The 16,956-nt window shown below is 39.2% G+C and overlaps 2 protein-coding genes across 2 annotated transcripts; one reads left to right on the forward strand and one right to left on the reverse strand.

Annotated features, from left to right (window-relative positions):
- The first annotated feature begins 2,941 nt into the window (after window positions 1-2,941).
- pdzk1 (PDZ domain containing 1) lies at window positions 2,942-10,917 on the forward strand. Its single transcript, XM_034128700.1, has 8 exons — window positions 2,942-3,071; window positions 4,826-5,035; window positions 5,852-6,065; window positions 8,146-8,472; window positions 8,559-8,755; window positions 9,258-9,482; window positions 9,556-9,873; window positions 10,408-10,917. The coding sequence occupies exons 2-8, from the start codon at window positions 4,829-4,831 to the stop codon at window positions 10,450-10,452; spliced, it is 1,533 nt and encodes a 510-aa protein (XP_033984591.1). The 5' UTR covers window positions 2,942-3,071; window positions 4,826-4,828; the 3' UTR covers window positions 10,453-10,917.
- On the reverse strand, window positions 10,906-16,711 carry si:ch73-390b10.2 (Golgi pH regulator). The gene is made up of 14 exons (XM_034128701.1): window positions 16,461-16,711; window positions 15,630-15,689; window positions 15,387-15,490; window positions 15,187-15,293; window positions 14,951-15,052; window positions 14,686-14,806; window positions 14,438-14,518; window positions 14,236-14,345; window positions 14,028-14,116; window positions 12,544-12,636; window positions 12,258-12,353; window positions 11,828-11,917; window positions 11,651-11,716; window positions 10,906-11,555 (listed from the first exon to the last, which is right to left on the reverse strand). Exons 1-14 carry the CDS (start codon window positions 16,500-16,502, stop codon window positions 11,349-11,351), a joined length of 1,368 nt encoding a protein of 455 aa, XP_033984592.1. The 5' UTR covers window positions 16,503-16,711; the 3' UTR covers window positions 10,906-11,348.
- Between the last annotated feature and the right edge of the window lie 245 nt (window positions 16,712-16,956).

Below are 16,956 nucleotides of genomic sequence, written 5' to 3' on the forward strand. Positions count from 1 at the left end.
CCATGGAATGCTCTTAACATCCCGATAGCAATGAATATCTTAAGTGCTTTGACAATAAATACTTTAAAAAAAAATGTCATCTCTGGAAGCCGTAGCGCTGTAAAAAACACAACCAATCATTTTAGCCGGCCCGGCTAAAATAACTGGATGGCCTACCTGCCTGTCAGCCTTCCATCTGTGCACAAACTTATCTCGTGCCCTCATTGGTCATGTGCGCGTTCGTGTGTGTTGGAGGAGGGGCTCTGTAAGGAAGAGGCAGATTTTTTCCTGTTGTGTATTTTCAAATTCTAGCGCACTCGAGCTGGTTTCTCCAAAATTACATACCCCACCTTTAACTGAGAATGAAAAGTCCTCCTGGAGGCCTTGGCAGATAAGATCAGACTCCTGTTAATTGAAGTACAATTAGGGTACAATTATTAAACAGTCAACAAATCTAGCACAGTAATAACTTAACCTTTATAGTTTGCAGATGTGTCACTTGGCTTAAGTCACGTTTTTGTCACCTTTGTCCAATCTCAAGGACAGCAGTATCGTAATAAGCCTTTTATAGCCACAGAACTCTCCCATAGTTACCGACCACACCAACCATAAATCTGGAAAACAGAACTACACCCTTAACGCTCGAAACTATGTGGAAGTTTTACTGAAAATAAATAAAGGTCCATTATGTTTGTTATTACTGGTCAATTAAAAATCACTGAATTTCCTCGACGCTTGCCAAGGCTTTTATACGTGTCACTGATGGCTTGTCCCTACATAATGTCCCTGGAATTGTTTCTTATTTGATATAAAATATAATAATTGATTTATTCCATGTAAGAAAAGCATTATAATTTTTGTGGCTGTTGAGTTGCATTTAAGTTGTTTTAGTTTTTATCTTTGTAACGACTGAATGAACACAAGTAGAGGACTCAATAGCACGACTCAGAGACAGAGGCTTAGGATGCAAAAAAGGTCTTTATAGCCAAGGTACGATACACGGGAGATCGGTCACAAGGAAAACACTGCTGGAACGCTAGGAAATAACGTAGACGAACTGGCACTGAAGGGAATGTGGATGCAGACTAAGTAGACAGAGGGAGAGATGATAATGAGGCACAGGTGAGGCTAATTAGGGATGGGAAGCAGGTGGAGTTCAATCAGGGCAGGAAAGCGGAAACTGAAATGAGAGAAACCAAAAATGAGAACAGGAACAATAACAAAACATCAACATGCTAGCTAGGGCTTTACAATCTTGCTGCAAAATACTGTACACTGCCCCCTGGATAGCATAAAGATCTAGTGAAGTAAATAAAAACAAACCTTGCATCAATTTGAGCAAGAGTACCAAAATAATGTGCAACTCAAAGGAAACAGGAACAAACCAAAATATTTATTCGAGCTGTATAATTGTCATGGTGAACTGTATAGTAAGTTTGATTTCATGTTAAGAAAGTATGCTTCTCAATACACCCTGAAACCCCAAAATTACATTTAGTTTTCCTGTTTTCAAGTAGCTTCAAGTGGATATTGTTAAGATAAGCAATATTTTTGAATGAGCTTACAGAATTTTGTTACACAATCAATACACTCCCATATCAATACGATTTATGCAAATTAGTGCACATGATTCCTTTCCCCTGATCAGTGGCGACTGGTCATTAGGGGCAGGTGGGGCACAGCCCCACCTAGTGTCAGCAGAAAGTATTACAAATAATGATTACAAAAATGCAAAAAAATAAATAAAAAAATATATAAAATATATTTTAAGATCATGTTTAATCATCTGATTCGTCTGTACATTGCTGTTTTAGTCTGTGTTCTTCTAATTAGTGTGTCTACAGTCACAGTGTGTGCCTATTGAGCTGTTTAGAGCCATGTGGGACAAAACCTGATTATGCCCCTTCCTCTCGCTGTGAAGTGAACGATGACTGTAAAAACGACACTGCGCATGCTCAGAATATTTTGTAATGTGATGTGTGTGGCAAAAAAATAATGACCAGAGGGGCACGGAGCTACCATCCCCACCATACGTCATCTCAAATCATTCAGAGCTGATTGGCTGTAAGTACGTGTGCCGCGAAAAGTGTGGTGTGTGAAGAGGAGACGAGAGAGCTGCAGTGACGCGTCCTAAAACCAGGAAGTAAGCACAAAAAAGCAATGAGATTTCTCCAGAGGATTTTAGAAAATAGCTCGAAATAAGATCTGTGGGAAACGTACCTGTTAGATAAATGCACGTTTTGATTAGCCGGATAATATCCACATGTCTACCCTACTTTTATAATTTTTTTATCATAAATCTATGGATTAGATTTATGATAGACTTTTGAAACTACAAGAAGATAAGGAGGACTTTTACAAAAAAGTTATAGAAATTTTTGTCCAGAAGGATAGGAAAATGGACTTCATCTTCAAGTCAAGGTAAGACCGCAATTTTATTGAAAATGGGATCTTACTAAGAGAGAACAATTCAATATTTAAATGATAAAATTACATTTTTTGGGTATCCTTTTGTTGAACTGTCTGTTTAAAATTAATCGAAGCATCAGACAAAAAAAGCTTTTGAAAATAATATTATATTTTGGTTTAGGTCAAAATATAATATTTGTAAACCTGAAGAGTCAGTGCCTCACCAGCCATGAACCTCACTGCACGTCACTGCAGAAGCTTATATATAGACATCTAAGTTTTTTGTGCCCCACCACTTTTGTACATATAAAAACGCCACTGCCCCTGATGTATTGCTGACTGTAATATAAGTACCATAATGATTTCTGGAAATTGCTTATTGCCACCTGCGTCATGTACCTTTGACCTCCAGATGACTGCTTCATCTTGTGGACAGATTGCAAAGGGCCATCGCCTCCGGAGACATTCCTAATACGAGACACGGTTAAATAACTCAGCCTTTAGGCCAACCTTTGTCCCGTCAAAGTCTCTGCGTAGAGAGGAAAGGAGGAGGAGGAGGAGGAGGAGGAGGAGGAGGAGGAGTTGGAGTTGGAGGAAGACAGGTTAAAGAAACATTAGTTTACAGCCAAGCAGTGACAGGTGAGCTCCTCCTTTGCACTGGGACACTGATCAGAGACGAGCTGGTGAGTTTGATTTCAAAACACTATAATCACTACTACTATTGTATATAGTTTTACCTTTACAATCACATATAATATAATTCCAATTATTTTCAGATTGCTACAAATATTAAGGGTTATTACACTATAAGCAGTCTAGGAAGAAAAATAACAACCATTTATTGTTTGTATATTTTTAAGTTGATCATTTTATCACTTAAGGTTTCTTGAAAACAGTAAAAGTTAACATTTTGGAAGAGCTAGCCACAGACGTGATAAGGGGTTGCATGTAGAGTAGACATTACTTGCCAACAAGTTTGGAAACTACAAACAAGCAGTACAATATACTTTCTTCTGCTGTTAGCATAGTGGATCAGTGAGAAGACGTTCATGAGGACAATATAGTTGGGTGTATTTCTATGATGTATTTCTGATAGTGGATCTGTTAACTTTATAATCTCCAAAGTGCCCGCTTGTTGGTGCTCCTTTACAAGCATCATATGTCATTATGCACTCATCACATGCAGGTTAAAGGTAGCTGGAGACGACAACCAATACAAAAGTTGGAAGCCTTAACATTAACCATTTGAAAACAATTCCAACTACAAATTATTTGGGTCTATATTTGTTGGGAGATTTTGACGTGTCAGTAATCAGGAAGAGCTGTATAACACTAATAGGACAACAAGTATCTCACATTAACTGTGTCTTGAAGGCACATAAACACATTTTATGAGCTTCCTTTATGTCTATATTTCAGTACAATTACTGCACTCACAATCCTTACCATGTATTCAAAGTCCAGGCTGTCTTTTTAAAGAGAGTTGTCACAAAGCAGTCAGCTGTGCCTGCTTTTAACCATTAACTGCCAGTGGAGCGCAAGGACATGGAAGATTAACTTTTCATCTGAAGCCTTCCGCACTTCTCTGGCCTCTTAAGGTTAGGGTTGTCTGTCTATTAATGAGGAATTCTAAAGTGTGACAATAGTAACAGCAAAGAATTAGTGTGTTCAAGGTAGTTTAAGAAACCATTAACTGCAGCTACTCCTTGAATAAAAGGCTAAATTAATAACTTCAGTTGAACTTTCTTGTTTGCTTCTATCTAATTTTCTTTGTTTATCACTCCACACCAGCACATTGTGTGATAGAGGGCAAGGCAAGGCAAGTTTATTTATAAAGCACCTTTCCGCACAGGGCAACCCAAAGTGCTTTACAAAATAAGATAAAAGACATTTAAGAACAATATACAGATGAAGCACATTATAAAAAGGCATTTTAAAAACAAGCATTTAAAAAGCAAAGATAATAAAATCAACACAAGTATAAAATACATGGATAAAAAGCCATACTGCAGTTAAAATGTGAACAACTCATCCAAATGCAGCGTCAAAAATAAAGGTTTTTTGTCTTGATTTAAAAAATATCAACAGTTGCAGTTGACCTGCAGGATTCAGGGAGTTGTTCCAGATGGTCGGCGCATAAAAACTAAATGCTGCTTCTCCTTGTTTAGTTCTGACTCTTGTAGCAGAGAGCAGACCTGTCCCAGAAGACCTGAGACTCCTGGATGGTTCATAATTTTGCAGGAGCTCGTTAATATAAGTTGGTCCTAAACCATTTAGTGCTTTAAAAACTAACAATAGTACTTTAAAATCAATTATTTGGCAGACTGGAAGCCAGTGTAAAGATTTCAGTACTGGACTGATGTGATCCACTCTTTTAGTGCATGACACGATTTAATTTGTGAATGTGTGTGTATGTTTAAACCTTCTCCTCCATTAGGACATGGCCGGGTACAAGCCGAGTGTGATATGTCTGACCAAGAGGCAGGGTCATACATTTGGCTTCTACTTGAGGGTGGAGCATGGTGAGGAGGGGCACCTGATCCGCTGCCTGGAAATGGGAGGTCCAGCTGAACTGGCCGGCATGAAAGATGGAGGTCGCATCCTGCGGGTCAATGGAACATTTGTTGATGAACTGCCCCATTCAGACGTAAGTCGGTTGAGGAACTACCACAGTGTATTACATTTTTAATAATAACTCCTGATATGGAGCCCAGAAAATGACAACAAGCAGGAAAAGGTTATTAAATAGGGTATATAGTACCAAGGAAATTATAGTAAAATAAGGCTTTAAACATTTTCTTAACCATCAATCAGAGTAATAAAATAAGAGTTAAATTAGAATAGGCCTAAAACATGTTTCTGTCTTGGCATACTTGGCATTAAGCTATTGTATGTTTCCCTATATAACATGTCCTTACCCTGTTTCAAATGTCCTGCTTATGAGATAACTAGATGGGTATATCCATTGTAGGCAAGAAAGCCAGCTAACTAAAACTACATAAACCTTTTTGAATAAGAAGTCAGGTGCATTTGACATTATGAGAAGAGACACTAGATTACACACAGAATGTCAAGGATCCATTGAATAATCAAAAACGTGTTTTGAGAGACATGCACTTCAAGATTATGATATGAAGATAGAGATAATAAATAATGGATACATTGGAAAATGTGTATCAAAACTAGATATACCTAGATTCAGAATATATTCATCTACTAATGTTGCTAAAGAACAAACAACCTATTGGGACGTTAAAGAAGAGTTCTAAAGTTTACATTTTCTCTTGACATTTTTTTAATTTGAATAATTAAACTAACAGTATTATGTAAAAGTTAATCACGGTTGTTTACCTGTCCTTTTACAACCTATATATACATGTTGGTGTCCATATACTGATGGCATCATGGTTGGACAGGTATCCTTCTTAAGATGTTCTTCTGCTGTTTGTGTTTCCCGGGACAGGTGGTGGACATGGTGAGAAACAGCGGACCAACAGTCACATTCCACATCCTGGATGAAGCCTCCTATGTGCAAGCTAAGGCACAGGAAGTGAACCTGTCCGACCCTCAGAGCACACCAGTGGCCAATGGGGTTTCCAAACAGGATCTAAAACCCAAACTGTGCTACCTGGTGAAGTCCAGCTCAGGCTATGGGTTTTCCCTTCGGTCAGAAAAAAGTGAGCTTAGCAGGCAGAGTTAGGGGATCACAATTTAGGACCAAAAGAGGACGGTTAAATGTATCTACCAATGTGGGGTGGAGTTGGATGAATAGAAAATGTATAAAGCATGTATAGCAGGGGTGTCCAAACCTTTTTCACCGAGGGCCACAAACAGAAAAATATACGAAGGGCTGGGCCACTTATAGAGGTGAGGTATATTGCCTCGTATGTTAAAGAGGACCTATCATGCTATATTTGAATAATATATTGTAGGGCCATACCTATATAAAACATGTCTGTGAAGTTTTTTTTTCAAAATACCAAACAGATCATGCATTTTAGCCATGCCTCATTTCGCTCTATTTGCTCTTTTCCAGCCCTGTTTTTGCAAGGGCTGATTCTGTGAGAAGTCTTCTTCGCTGCTTTTGTGGCAGACTACAGCGCCACTTACAGGCCTGGCATATGTACTCCAGAGCTTTCGAGCGGCAATGGCCGTGGCCGTGGCCCAACCCCCCATTCCCCTGATAGGTGGAGAGTTGCCCATATAGGCGGAGCTCCCTCTTTCTGACGTCAGAACAATTTCAAATCTGTATCAGCTCCGTTGCAGCCCCGTTTTTAGAGATTTGGGTATGGAGGAAAAGAGAGAGGGTTGTGTTTTCTGACACTTGGTGAGTTCCCTGACACACCGGGGACACATATTCATGTATAAAAGACGTACAAAAGTGCATTTTGCATGATAGGTCCCCTTTAAGTTATAAGTTAGCAAAATGTAGGTAAATTAGGCTTGATACACAAAAAACAGCCTACATCACAGCTCTCTATAGGGTTTCATTTATCTTGTTGGCAACTCATCCCTTAAAACAGAAGCCTCAGAGTGATTATATTAAGAGGAAATATGAAGGGTCTATTTCAAGCTTGTTGTAAATAAGTTATTGGGCTTATTTTTATCAACTAAGATTTGTTAGAAAATGTTTTCAACATTAATTGACTGAATTTATTTTAAAAGTGGGCTTATTAACACATGAATACTGTGTAATATATGTTAACATATATATTTAAGAAGTACAATATAAGAAAAGCACAAGTTTCATTTGTGGGCCATATTTCATTATACTTTTTGAATTTGCTGAGGGCTGCTTCAAAATGGCCCGCGGGCCGCATTTGGCCCCCGGGCCGTAGTTTGGACACCCCTGATGTATAGGTTGTAATTATTGGGTTTATTGATAGTCAATTAACCTTTATACAATTTCTAATACTGTATCAATCAGAAACATATGTTTGATAAGAACCTTTTGGTTTTCCAGATTGTGAGATCTGAAATGTGTTATATTATATCCTTCTCCATTATGACATGTTCTTTGTGGTACTACACAAAGGTCTTAAACTCATCAGACAGAGTTTTGCTGACGTGGAATGGGTTTAACCTTGCGACAAAAGTCTGTACTTCCAGACTGGCAATATCACTGTTAGGTGTGGTTTCAGGTGCAAAAGAACACATTTCTGATTACAACCAACCGCACCCAAGGAGATGCAGACTTCAATTTCAGGCTTATAGGACATTGTATTCTTGCAAAAACCTTAGTCAACATTTTTGTAATGGGTTTATGATCTTACTTGCTGGTTGTCTTTTTCAATACATCCTGATCAGTATCACAGGTTTTGACCAGTGTGGGTGTGTTTGGTTTTCATCTTACAAATGTAACCCTTTCATAGTGTGTTTTCAGTTCCATAAGATTCATTGCAAGCTCCACCCTCTAGTGTCACTTCTGATTCCAAATTAACAAGATTGCGGCCTCCCAACACATTTGTAAAGGTGTCAGAAGGTCCAAAGTGAGAGGGAGGGTTGGAGCAATTAAAAGCAAAGCAAGTGCCATATTAGAGTTGGATGAAACCCAACTGCCAAGAGATTAGCAAAGCCTGGGGACCTTAGGATGTCCTTATTAAGAGCTCATGACTTACAAAATATGAGTTTCTGCGTTATTAAGGGGTGTCTTATTAGATAGCGGTACTATAGTTTTAACCAGCCTGGAGATGACTGTGTCTGTAACATCAGCTGAAATATCTGTATTTTTTTCATACTTTCCATAACATCCTCCAGGTGAGCCGGGTCTGTTCATGACAGAGGTGATGCAAGGAAGTGTGGCTGACAGGGCGGGGGTCAACGTCAAAGACCGCCTGCTGGAGGTCAACGGGGAGAGTGTGGAAGGCGCCACACACGAGCAAGTAGTGGAGAAGATCAAGCTGTCCGGCGGCAGCATCATGTTCCTGCTGGTGGACGAGGAAACAGACAGGCAATACCAGAACAAGAAGATAGGAGCGTGGTTAGCCACAGCCAAGCACCTCCCACACCAACCACGCATCGCCGACATCACCAAAGGACCGGATGGCTATGGCTTCCTGCTCAAGGAGGACATCAACCAAAAATGCAAGGCCATTTATATTACACATAACTGGTATTTTAACGCAGAGAGAAGTCCGGCTTCTAACAGTGTGCTCCTTAACTCCATGCAGGCCACTTCCTGAGGGACATAGACAGAGACAGCCCAGCAGAGAGGGCAGGTGTGAAGGAAATGGACCGACTAGTAGCTGTGGACGGCAAGGAGGTGGAAGAATGCAACCATGGGCAGGTGGTGGACATGATCAGGCAGAGTGGAAACAAATGCTGCTTTCTAGTGGTGGATAAAGACACAGACCAAATGTATAAGCAGGTGAGTCGGTGGAAAACAATATGCTCGACATGATAAAAGTGTGATGTATCACTACAACCTGTACGTCTACATACTGTATGGCAACAATTTGCACCTATAAAACAAGCATACAGTATTGTATCCAGTACTTCCACCCATGTTCACTTTGTATAACTCTAATTAGATTCTGACAGTTTGCAAAGTTATTGTTTCAAAGTAAAAGCACAACAAAAGTCAGCTTTACACTGCTAAGTTTATATTTCTGGCAGTATAAGGATTGGGCAAGTCTTCTACCGCTCATTTGTGTACGTTTTTAAGCTCCATAACTAGAAAAGTGTAATTTGAATAAATGTACCCTATGTTTAAAGGTATTTAAGTGGTATTAACGTGATTTGAAATGGGAATTTAGGTTGAAAAGTTCAGCCTCTAAGGGTATAAAATGGTAGTTAGGATATGCTTTGTCAAAGCTAAGAATATAAGGGAACCCTTGGTAAATATAACATCATTGTTGTGTCCCTCACAGGGGAAAGTGTCTCCTATGCTCTTCTTGGAGGAAACGAGAGATTCAAGCTCACCTCCGAGTTACAGAGAAGCCCTGAATTTACCTGCTCCTGTGCGGCCATCCACACCTGTTCAGGCGAAGGACGAGGAGCTCAAGCCTAAACTGTGTAGGATGGAGAAAACCCCGTCTGGCTACGGCTTCCACCTGAACGGCATCGTGGGGGTGTCTGGACAATTCATCAAGGATGTAAGAATGAAAGGAATGCCCCCGAGTTAATCTTTTCAAATGCAGATCAAAGTGGTGACGCACTGTGTTTCAGGTGGTTGGCGGTGGAGCGGCTGACAGGGCGGGTCTGCAGGAGGACGACATGGTGGTGGAGGTGAACGGAGAGAATGTGGAGCAGAGCAGCCACGACGAGGTGGTGGCACTGATCCGCAGCAGTGGCAGCTCTCTGGAGATGCTGCTGGCTAACAAGAGCGTCTATGACCAACTCAAAGCTAAAGGAGTGTCCATCACACGCCTGCTCCTCGGGGAAACTTCTTATGCCCAGGTCCACACTGCAGACACTCCAGAGGAGGAAGAGAAACATGAAGAGAAGGCCAGACCTGAGAGCCCACCTGAACAAGAACGAGAGAGGGTGAGTGGGGATTCTCAGTCCACCTCTTTGTTCCAGAGTCATATATCTTGACATGAATTTTCTAACAGATATTCCCCAAACAATAAATCATAATAACTGAGTCGATCCTCTGACTGTTCCTCAAAAAACATCATGGACTTAATACGTGTGTTTTTGAGTGAAATGTCTTCCCAAATATTGGATATATATTTACATTTCGTAAAGATGCTTATGACCCCCTCAGGATGAATTGGAACTTCCCAGATGTGTCTTTCTCCCCATAATCGATTTCATCACAATTTTAATCTAATAAATACTTTATGGCTTATTACCTGCACAACTAATGAGCCTCAGCTATACTTTGTGTTTAGTGACAGACAACAAAATAGGCTATGAACATTGTAAATAGTTTATCTAATGATCTCCTTCCGTCCCATGTGTCCAGTTTTTTAGGTGTACTTATCTTCACCAGGGACAGGTTAATTACATACATGTTGCTTCTATTTATTGGTAAATGTCTCAAATATTTCAAATGTTGCTTCTCTTCTCTTCTAGGCTATATCATCTTCATCTCAAGACAGTCTCGATGAGAAACTCTGAGAAGCCACCAAAAGGACACGCTCTCCGATTTGTCAATCTAATGTTGATCCATCGTTGTTTTAAACAATCAACTCTAGGGGCTTCACACATTGATATTACAGAAGGACAGTAAAGACTTTTGAAATTCATCGTCAATATCTCAACCATGTAAAAAGTGTTCTTGAATACCTTTTGTTCTTCCCATGATGCGAATAGTAGATCTAGCATTTTTGTTATTGAGCATGTGCAATGATCTTACTAACGAGTCATGTCTGGCAAAACTTATGTTACCAAGATATCTAAGCTAACAATATTGCCAGAAAACACTCTGGCGTTTAATGTATTATTTTCTCTGTGCAAAGATCTGCCTTTATTAATTTAATGTCGAAATAATTAAACATTATTGTTTTCCGAGTTCTACAATTAAATTAAATGAATTACAATTTCCATGAACACAAATAAATGAACACAAACTATGTGAATTAAGTTTACTTTATGGGTTTTTGTTTTTGTTCCCAATTACTGAATTACATATTTTCTGTCATGACCATGAGTTACATCATGATCTTTCCTTAGTCCATTTTCACCTCAGTAGGAGAGAAGCAGGGATGTGCCGTGAACAGAACAACTCCAGTGTGTTCAGACAAAAGCAAATATAATGAGAATTAAGGGGCACAGAGAGCAAAGTGTTTGCATTCATATGTATGTTGAATTAACAATATTTGTTATGTTTTTTCCAAATTTGCTCCAATAGTCCCCCATCACTAGTATCCAACAATTAGCCATTCCTGATTCAGGAACAGGCAGTCCAGATAATTATGTCCCATATATATAAAAAACCCTGGTTTCTGGATATCCCTGAATTCCAGATTCAAAGTCCCCCAGGGTTCAGGGGTCACATCCAGAGATGCAGGCGATCAGAGGGACATTTGTTTCTCTGGGGCCTGCTTGTGGGCGAGATAAAGGAAGAGGATGCTGGACAAGGCGCTGACCAGGAAGATGACGTCAAACCAGCGGTGGTAGAAGTTGAACTGCAGCTCTCCCAGAACCTCCGTCACGATGGAGCGATACTCCAGCGGCATGCTCATACGCATCAGCAGGACAGATGATACAAAATACATCCCCTGGTGGAGTGAGACACACAGAGAGACAGTTTAGGTTGACCTGGTGTTTGTAGGCTGTGCTCTGTTAAAAGATTACTATAAAGCAGCTCGCTCACCATGATCTGAGCAAGGACAAGCACGATGACATTGGAGGACTTGCTGCTCGATATCGCATAGAAGAACTAAAATACCAAGAATAATTAAATGGTTGGTTAAAAGGTATCAATAAACACGCATCTCACACATGAGTTAGCCTCAAGATCTGTAGCCGTTCCAACATGTATGTATTTTACCTTAGTGAGGGTGATGAGTAAGCCCCGGATGGATGTTACGATTATTATTCCCACCAAGATGAAGGAGATGTGTTGGGACCAAAACTTTACCTGAAAAGGGAGAAACAACCAAAGATTAGAAAAAAACAAAGAAATGTAAAGAAAACAGTGTGTATAGACTATAGAGCATGTCAATCTGCATTCATCGTTAATTTGAATTTAAACGTACTCCCATACTATTTCAGTTGTAACTACAACACAATCAAATAACTGCCTCCACAGAAAAAGATTAAAAGCGATCAAGACCAGGATCACTGCAGCGGAAGGTGCAGAGATGATAATAAGTCAGCAATTATCTTTGCAGGAGGTCATGCAGTGTGACATGTGACTATTTCTGCAGATGTGTGTGTGTGCCTGTGTGTGTGTGTGTGTGTGTGTGTCTATGACTTACATCAAACTGGATGCCCAACCAGTTCACTGTAATTTCAATACCCCTCGTCACTGGATCCGTCTTTCCAACTCGATCAAACACAATGTTTATTGTGGCCTATGATGGACAGAAGATGAATTGTGAAAAGTGAATCAAGGTACATCTTCAACTGCATTTTTAACGATAAAGATTTTTTTTTGTGCAGATTGTGATTATGTTACTGAGCCTTAGTACTCACATTATTTACTTCCTGTGTGAGAGTGAGGGAAATACAACTTAGCTAGAATAGAATTGTTAATGTTCTCACCATGAAGATTTTCCAAACACAGTAGATGGAAAAGAAGTATCCGAGGAAATTGAAGTACTTCCCCTTGAAAGTCTTGGAGTACTCAATTCGCTCCTATAGATAAGGAAAGGTGATGAATCATTCATTGCATGTAAGAGAGGTAATTAAAATGAGTCAGTATAGATAGAGGTGAGGTATGTGGCATAGCCCAGAGGTTAAAATCCTACATTTCAGTTTAGCAAAAGATATCAGGCTCTTATTTGTGTGGAAACCATTGAAATGACTGATATGGGCAGCTCAGAGGACTGATCTGCATGAACCATGTGACAGACCAAGAGCAGAGCTGACAATACGCTGTCAAAGGTTTATCTTCAATGTATACATGTTATCTGGTCCTGTGATGTCATACTGAATGTGATGAAATATATATATATATATATATATATATAACAGCAACTGATTTGTTTTTATATTACAAAATGATGAAGTTATGCTTGCATAGTGTGTAACAGATTATAAAGTTTAGATAGGTACTGTGTGGTTGAACTCGTAAGGCTTTGGAGTATTAAAGCCTCTTTTTGCTCATTATTGTGTAGGATTTTTACTGTCTGGTTAAGTCTAAGCAAGTCTACTGCTGCAGGAAGCCCCTTTTAACAAACAGACCCAGATAATAAAAGAGACTAAACCAGACAGGAACTCCATTAAAAAAGCTGGACTCGATGATTGATCATAGTCAATTGTGGGATATCAACTTAGCCCTAACAACCTTTTAGTAAATGGGATTTTTAAAGTAGCGGTTTTCAGTTGTTTTCTCTTTACCTTCTTTGTATGCTTTTTTTAACCCTGCCTCCCCTTACCAGTACCAACCACACTGCCTTCTGTAATAATTAACTGAGGGGGTGGGGAAGGCACAAACAACAACCATGTACAAGGTGCACAACAACTGGAGGGAAACACAAACACACAGCCACACCTGGACAAGGTCTACAGCTGGGAAACCTCTACACTGATAACATGGAGAGAGATTGTTATGGAGATGGGTCTTGCTAGTCGATAAACGGCAACACGTACTATACTTTAATTGAGCCTTATGAAGGAGTTATACAATAATAACAGCTACTTAATATGTATGTCATACAACAATTAAAGTAGGCTCAACTTGTAATACGTTTAGTTTATTGGCACTTATGGGTATCAAAAACAAGCTGCTTAACTCCTGAGCTTGCACTATTTTTATTGTTGTTTTTTTATGTCCTGTAATTGCGTTGTTGAGGAACCTGCGACCAAAGTTTATAATTCATTACATAACTACACCGTAGTAGATATGACAATACACCATTTGAGTATTTGAATCTGTGGACAGAACACTGGCAAATCATCACCTGTTAGTTGATATGGTTAACATGTAAGCAAACAGTAACTTCTCTTATCTTGCTTCTTTTTCACTTTAAACAAATGCCTGCTGCGGCCTTAGAACAAAACTTTCTCCAAGGTACATATCTTACCTTGGTGGATTGAAGGTCCACAGTCTCCAGAAAGAGTTGCCGACTCAGCTCCTCTAGAGCATCAACCTCCTGCTGGATCAGAGAAAGATCTGGAGAGAGGAAGTCAAGGCTGACATCTACTAGACATTGCCGACAATAAGCACAGTCATCTAGTAAAAGCTTACAATGTATACTCTATGGTTATACTGAATATAAGTGTGAAGGATACTTTCGCTGCCTGGTGGTGTGGAGGTTACACTCTTGATCATGCCCCAGAATCCAGTCTGTTTGTTCTGGTCTTCCCCGCGCTGGTACATCTGCCTCCGCGTCATGGCAATTCTACACACAGAACAAATACCAGTGGCAGAATCATTATTTTAATTAATTTTATTAAAAAAATAATAATAATACATCCAAAAAAATGTACTTACCTTTTCTTCTTGCTTACAATCATGTCCATAGTCTGTAGCAGCCTTCTTTCCAGAGCAAGTATGTCACTGTCCGTTACATTTCTGTGAAAATAACAAAGCAGGAAGCATGAAATAAAAGACGGCATGTGTCTTGAGAACAGGAATATATTGTATACAAAATATTCTGATGCATTAGATGACTTCAATTAACAGGCTGTGAGTTACAGCTGCTAAAGATAAAGTCAGAGAAATCCCACAGTTGAGATTACCTGAGGAAATAGGACATGTATGTGTACGGACAGTTGACTGCACCAAAGCCAGACAACAGAGCCATGAGGGTGACTCCGATCACACCAACACGGCTGATCAGCTGCTCAATGGACAGGATGCCTGAACAGAATAAACACAACAGAGTGAAAACAGTGAAACCATGGGTCACTTGCTTTTCAACACTCTCTACATAGGCCTATCAAATTATGAAAAAGGGCATTAATGAGGCATAAAGGTGCCCAGAGGAGAAGGATACACACTCACCATGTTTGGGACTAAGGATTGGGAATGGGTCTCCCAATTTCCAGAAGAAATACATGAAGGTGAACCAGACCATGCAAGCGAACAGAAGCTTCTGTCTCTGCACTATAATAGGAATAAAGAAAATAGCTTTCTGTGACATAATGTGCGAGAAAACAAAATCTGGCAAACGTAGTTGTTCATTTTATTGTTAGTTACAGTTTTTTTGTCTCAATACACAGCTAATCAGCTTTACTTACACAGACGTATGTTGCTGACAACAAAGTAACCAATGTAGAAAGGCACCACAAAGATAAGGACCAGCAGTATCACATACAAGTTGAGCTTCCAGTGAAAATACCTAGAGCTGTGGGAAACACATGAAGGTTATAGTCTACATTTTCAACAACAAAAAACATGCAAAATAAACACATTTACAGTACACAGAAAATGTACTTACGTGCTACTCATGGCGCCCAGGATCTCAAAGATGATAAGCTCAAACATGGTACATGAAAAGGCAAAAGTGATGGAGAAAACCACCTGGACAACATACTGTCGTATCTGTAAACAAACACAAAAACTGTCAGGACTTCTAGGCCTACAACTTTATCGGTGATGAGACAATGACAATGCATTTGAGTGTTTCTCTCAATGGAATACTAATTATGCCAACACACAACATCCAGGATTACTACTTTACCTCATAATCTTTAAACAGCTGCCGCATAAAGAATAACCAGCCAAATCCAAAGAACAGCACCTGTGTGGGCATCAATGGGAATTAGTTGGAGGAAAGAGGGAGGTGGAAGATTATGTTCTCAAATGTTTCAATAGAGAAGTGCTTTTTTACAAAAAGGTACGTTTATGAGTTACCATCAGACTTACAGAGTTTATGATAAAACATTTTTCCATAAGGACAAGTTGAAATGTCACAGCAGGAAAAGCTCAGGATTAAATCATAATATAGCTGAATTCGGTCATGTATTGCGCATACTGGCTCACTTTCATGACTTATTGGAACACTTGAATCAGAAGCAGATTTTTTTTATAAATGATTAATAGATTTTTGAAGAAAAATAATAATGTAAAAAATAAGAACTCAAATCCAATAAATATATTGTCTTATATGTCCAGTATAGTAATATCGGTATGGATTTTGAGTCACTGGTTCACATGAAATGGAAGCTAATACAAATATATAACTATCCTTTTAAATGTATTTTTCTAATAAGAGCTAGATAGCACGGAGAAAGTGAAAGTAACAGTAGTTTTGTGACGTTTATTAATGGGCATTAAGTGAAACCCTTTAGGTAGACAAACCTAAAACTAACTTCACCGCGTTTTTTTATTTAGCTGAAAGATATTCAAACTTCGACAGGGCTCCACAAGAACCAGAAGCCTGCAGTTCAAGATAGTCACACAGCTTAGAAAACATCTAATATAACGTTAGCTTAAAATATGCGAAGGTATATTCTTGTCCAGCAAAATAAATACAATAAACAATGTGTTGACTTTACAGACTCTTGATTACCTGTGAGGTGAACATGATGACTGAGTCCACCAGAAACGACATGATGATGTCTGTAAAACAGCCTTTAATCCGCAATAAAAACGACCGTATACCTAAAGAAGGGTCGAGGACAGATTCAATTCATACTGAAGTGAGACACCAATCGGTCCTTAGATGTTTGAAATGTTGGTAATGTTGCCAATGAGCTCATTTTAGCAGTATTGTTGTTCAGCTGTCAAGTTGCAACGGTTGCCCATGTAAGTACGTCATCTAAATGAGTCCGACAAATCCACTTCCGTCGAAAAACTGTGACGCTTCAAACTTTAAAAAAGAAAACTAAAATGCTCGGTTGTATTTTTGTTGTATATATTTTATGATGACATACTTAATCAATTTCTGAATTTATTTAGATTTGAGTTAATCATAAACTACGATTTTTTTTGTTGTAATTTCCATACATACCTGCAGAAGGCGACAAAACAGCAAACTGCTACATTTCACCACCACTTTGTCTACT

Source organism: Trematomus bernacchii, unplaced genomic scaffold, assembly GCF_902827165.1.
Source record: "Trematomus bernacchii unplaced genomic scaffold, fTreBer1.1, whole genome shotgun sequence".
NCBI classification, from domain to species: Eukaryota; Metazoa; Chordata; class Actinopteri; order Perciformes; family Nototheniidae; genus Trematomus; species Trematomus bernacchii.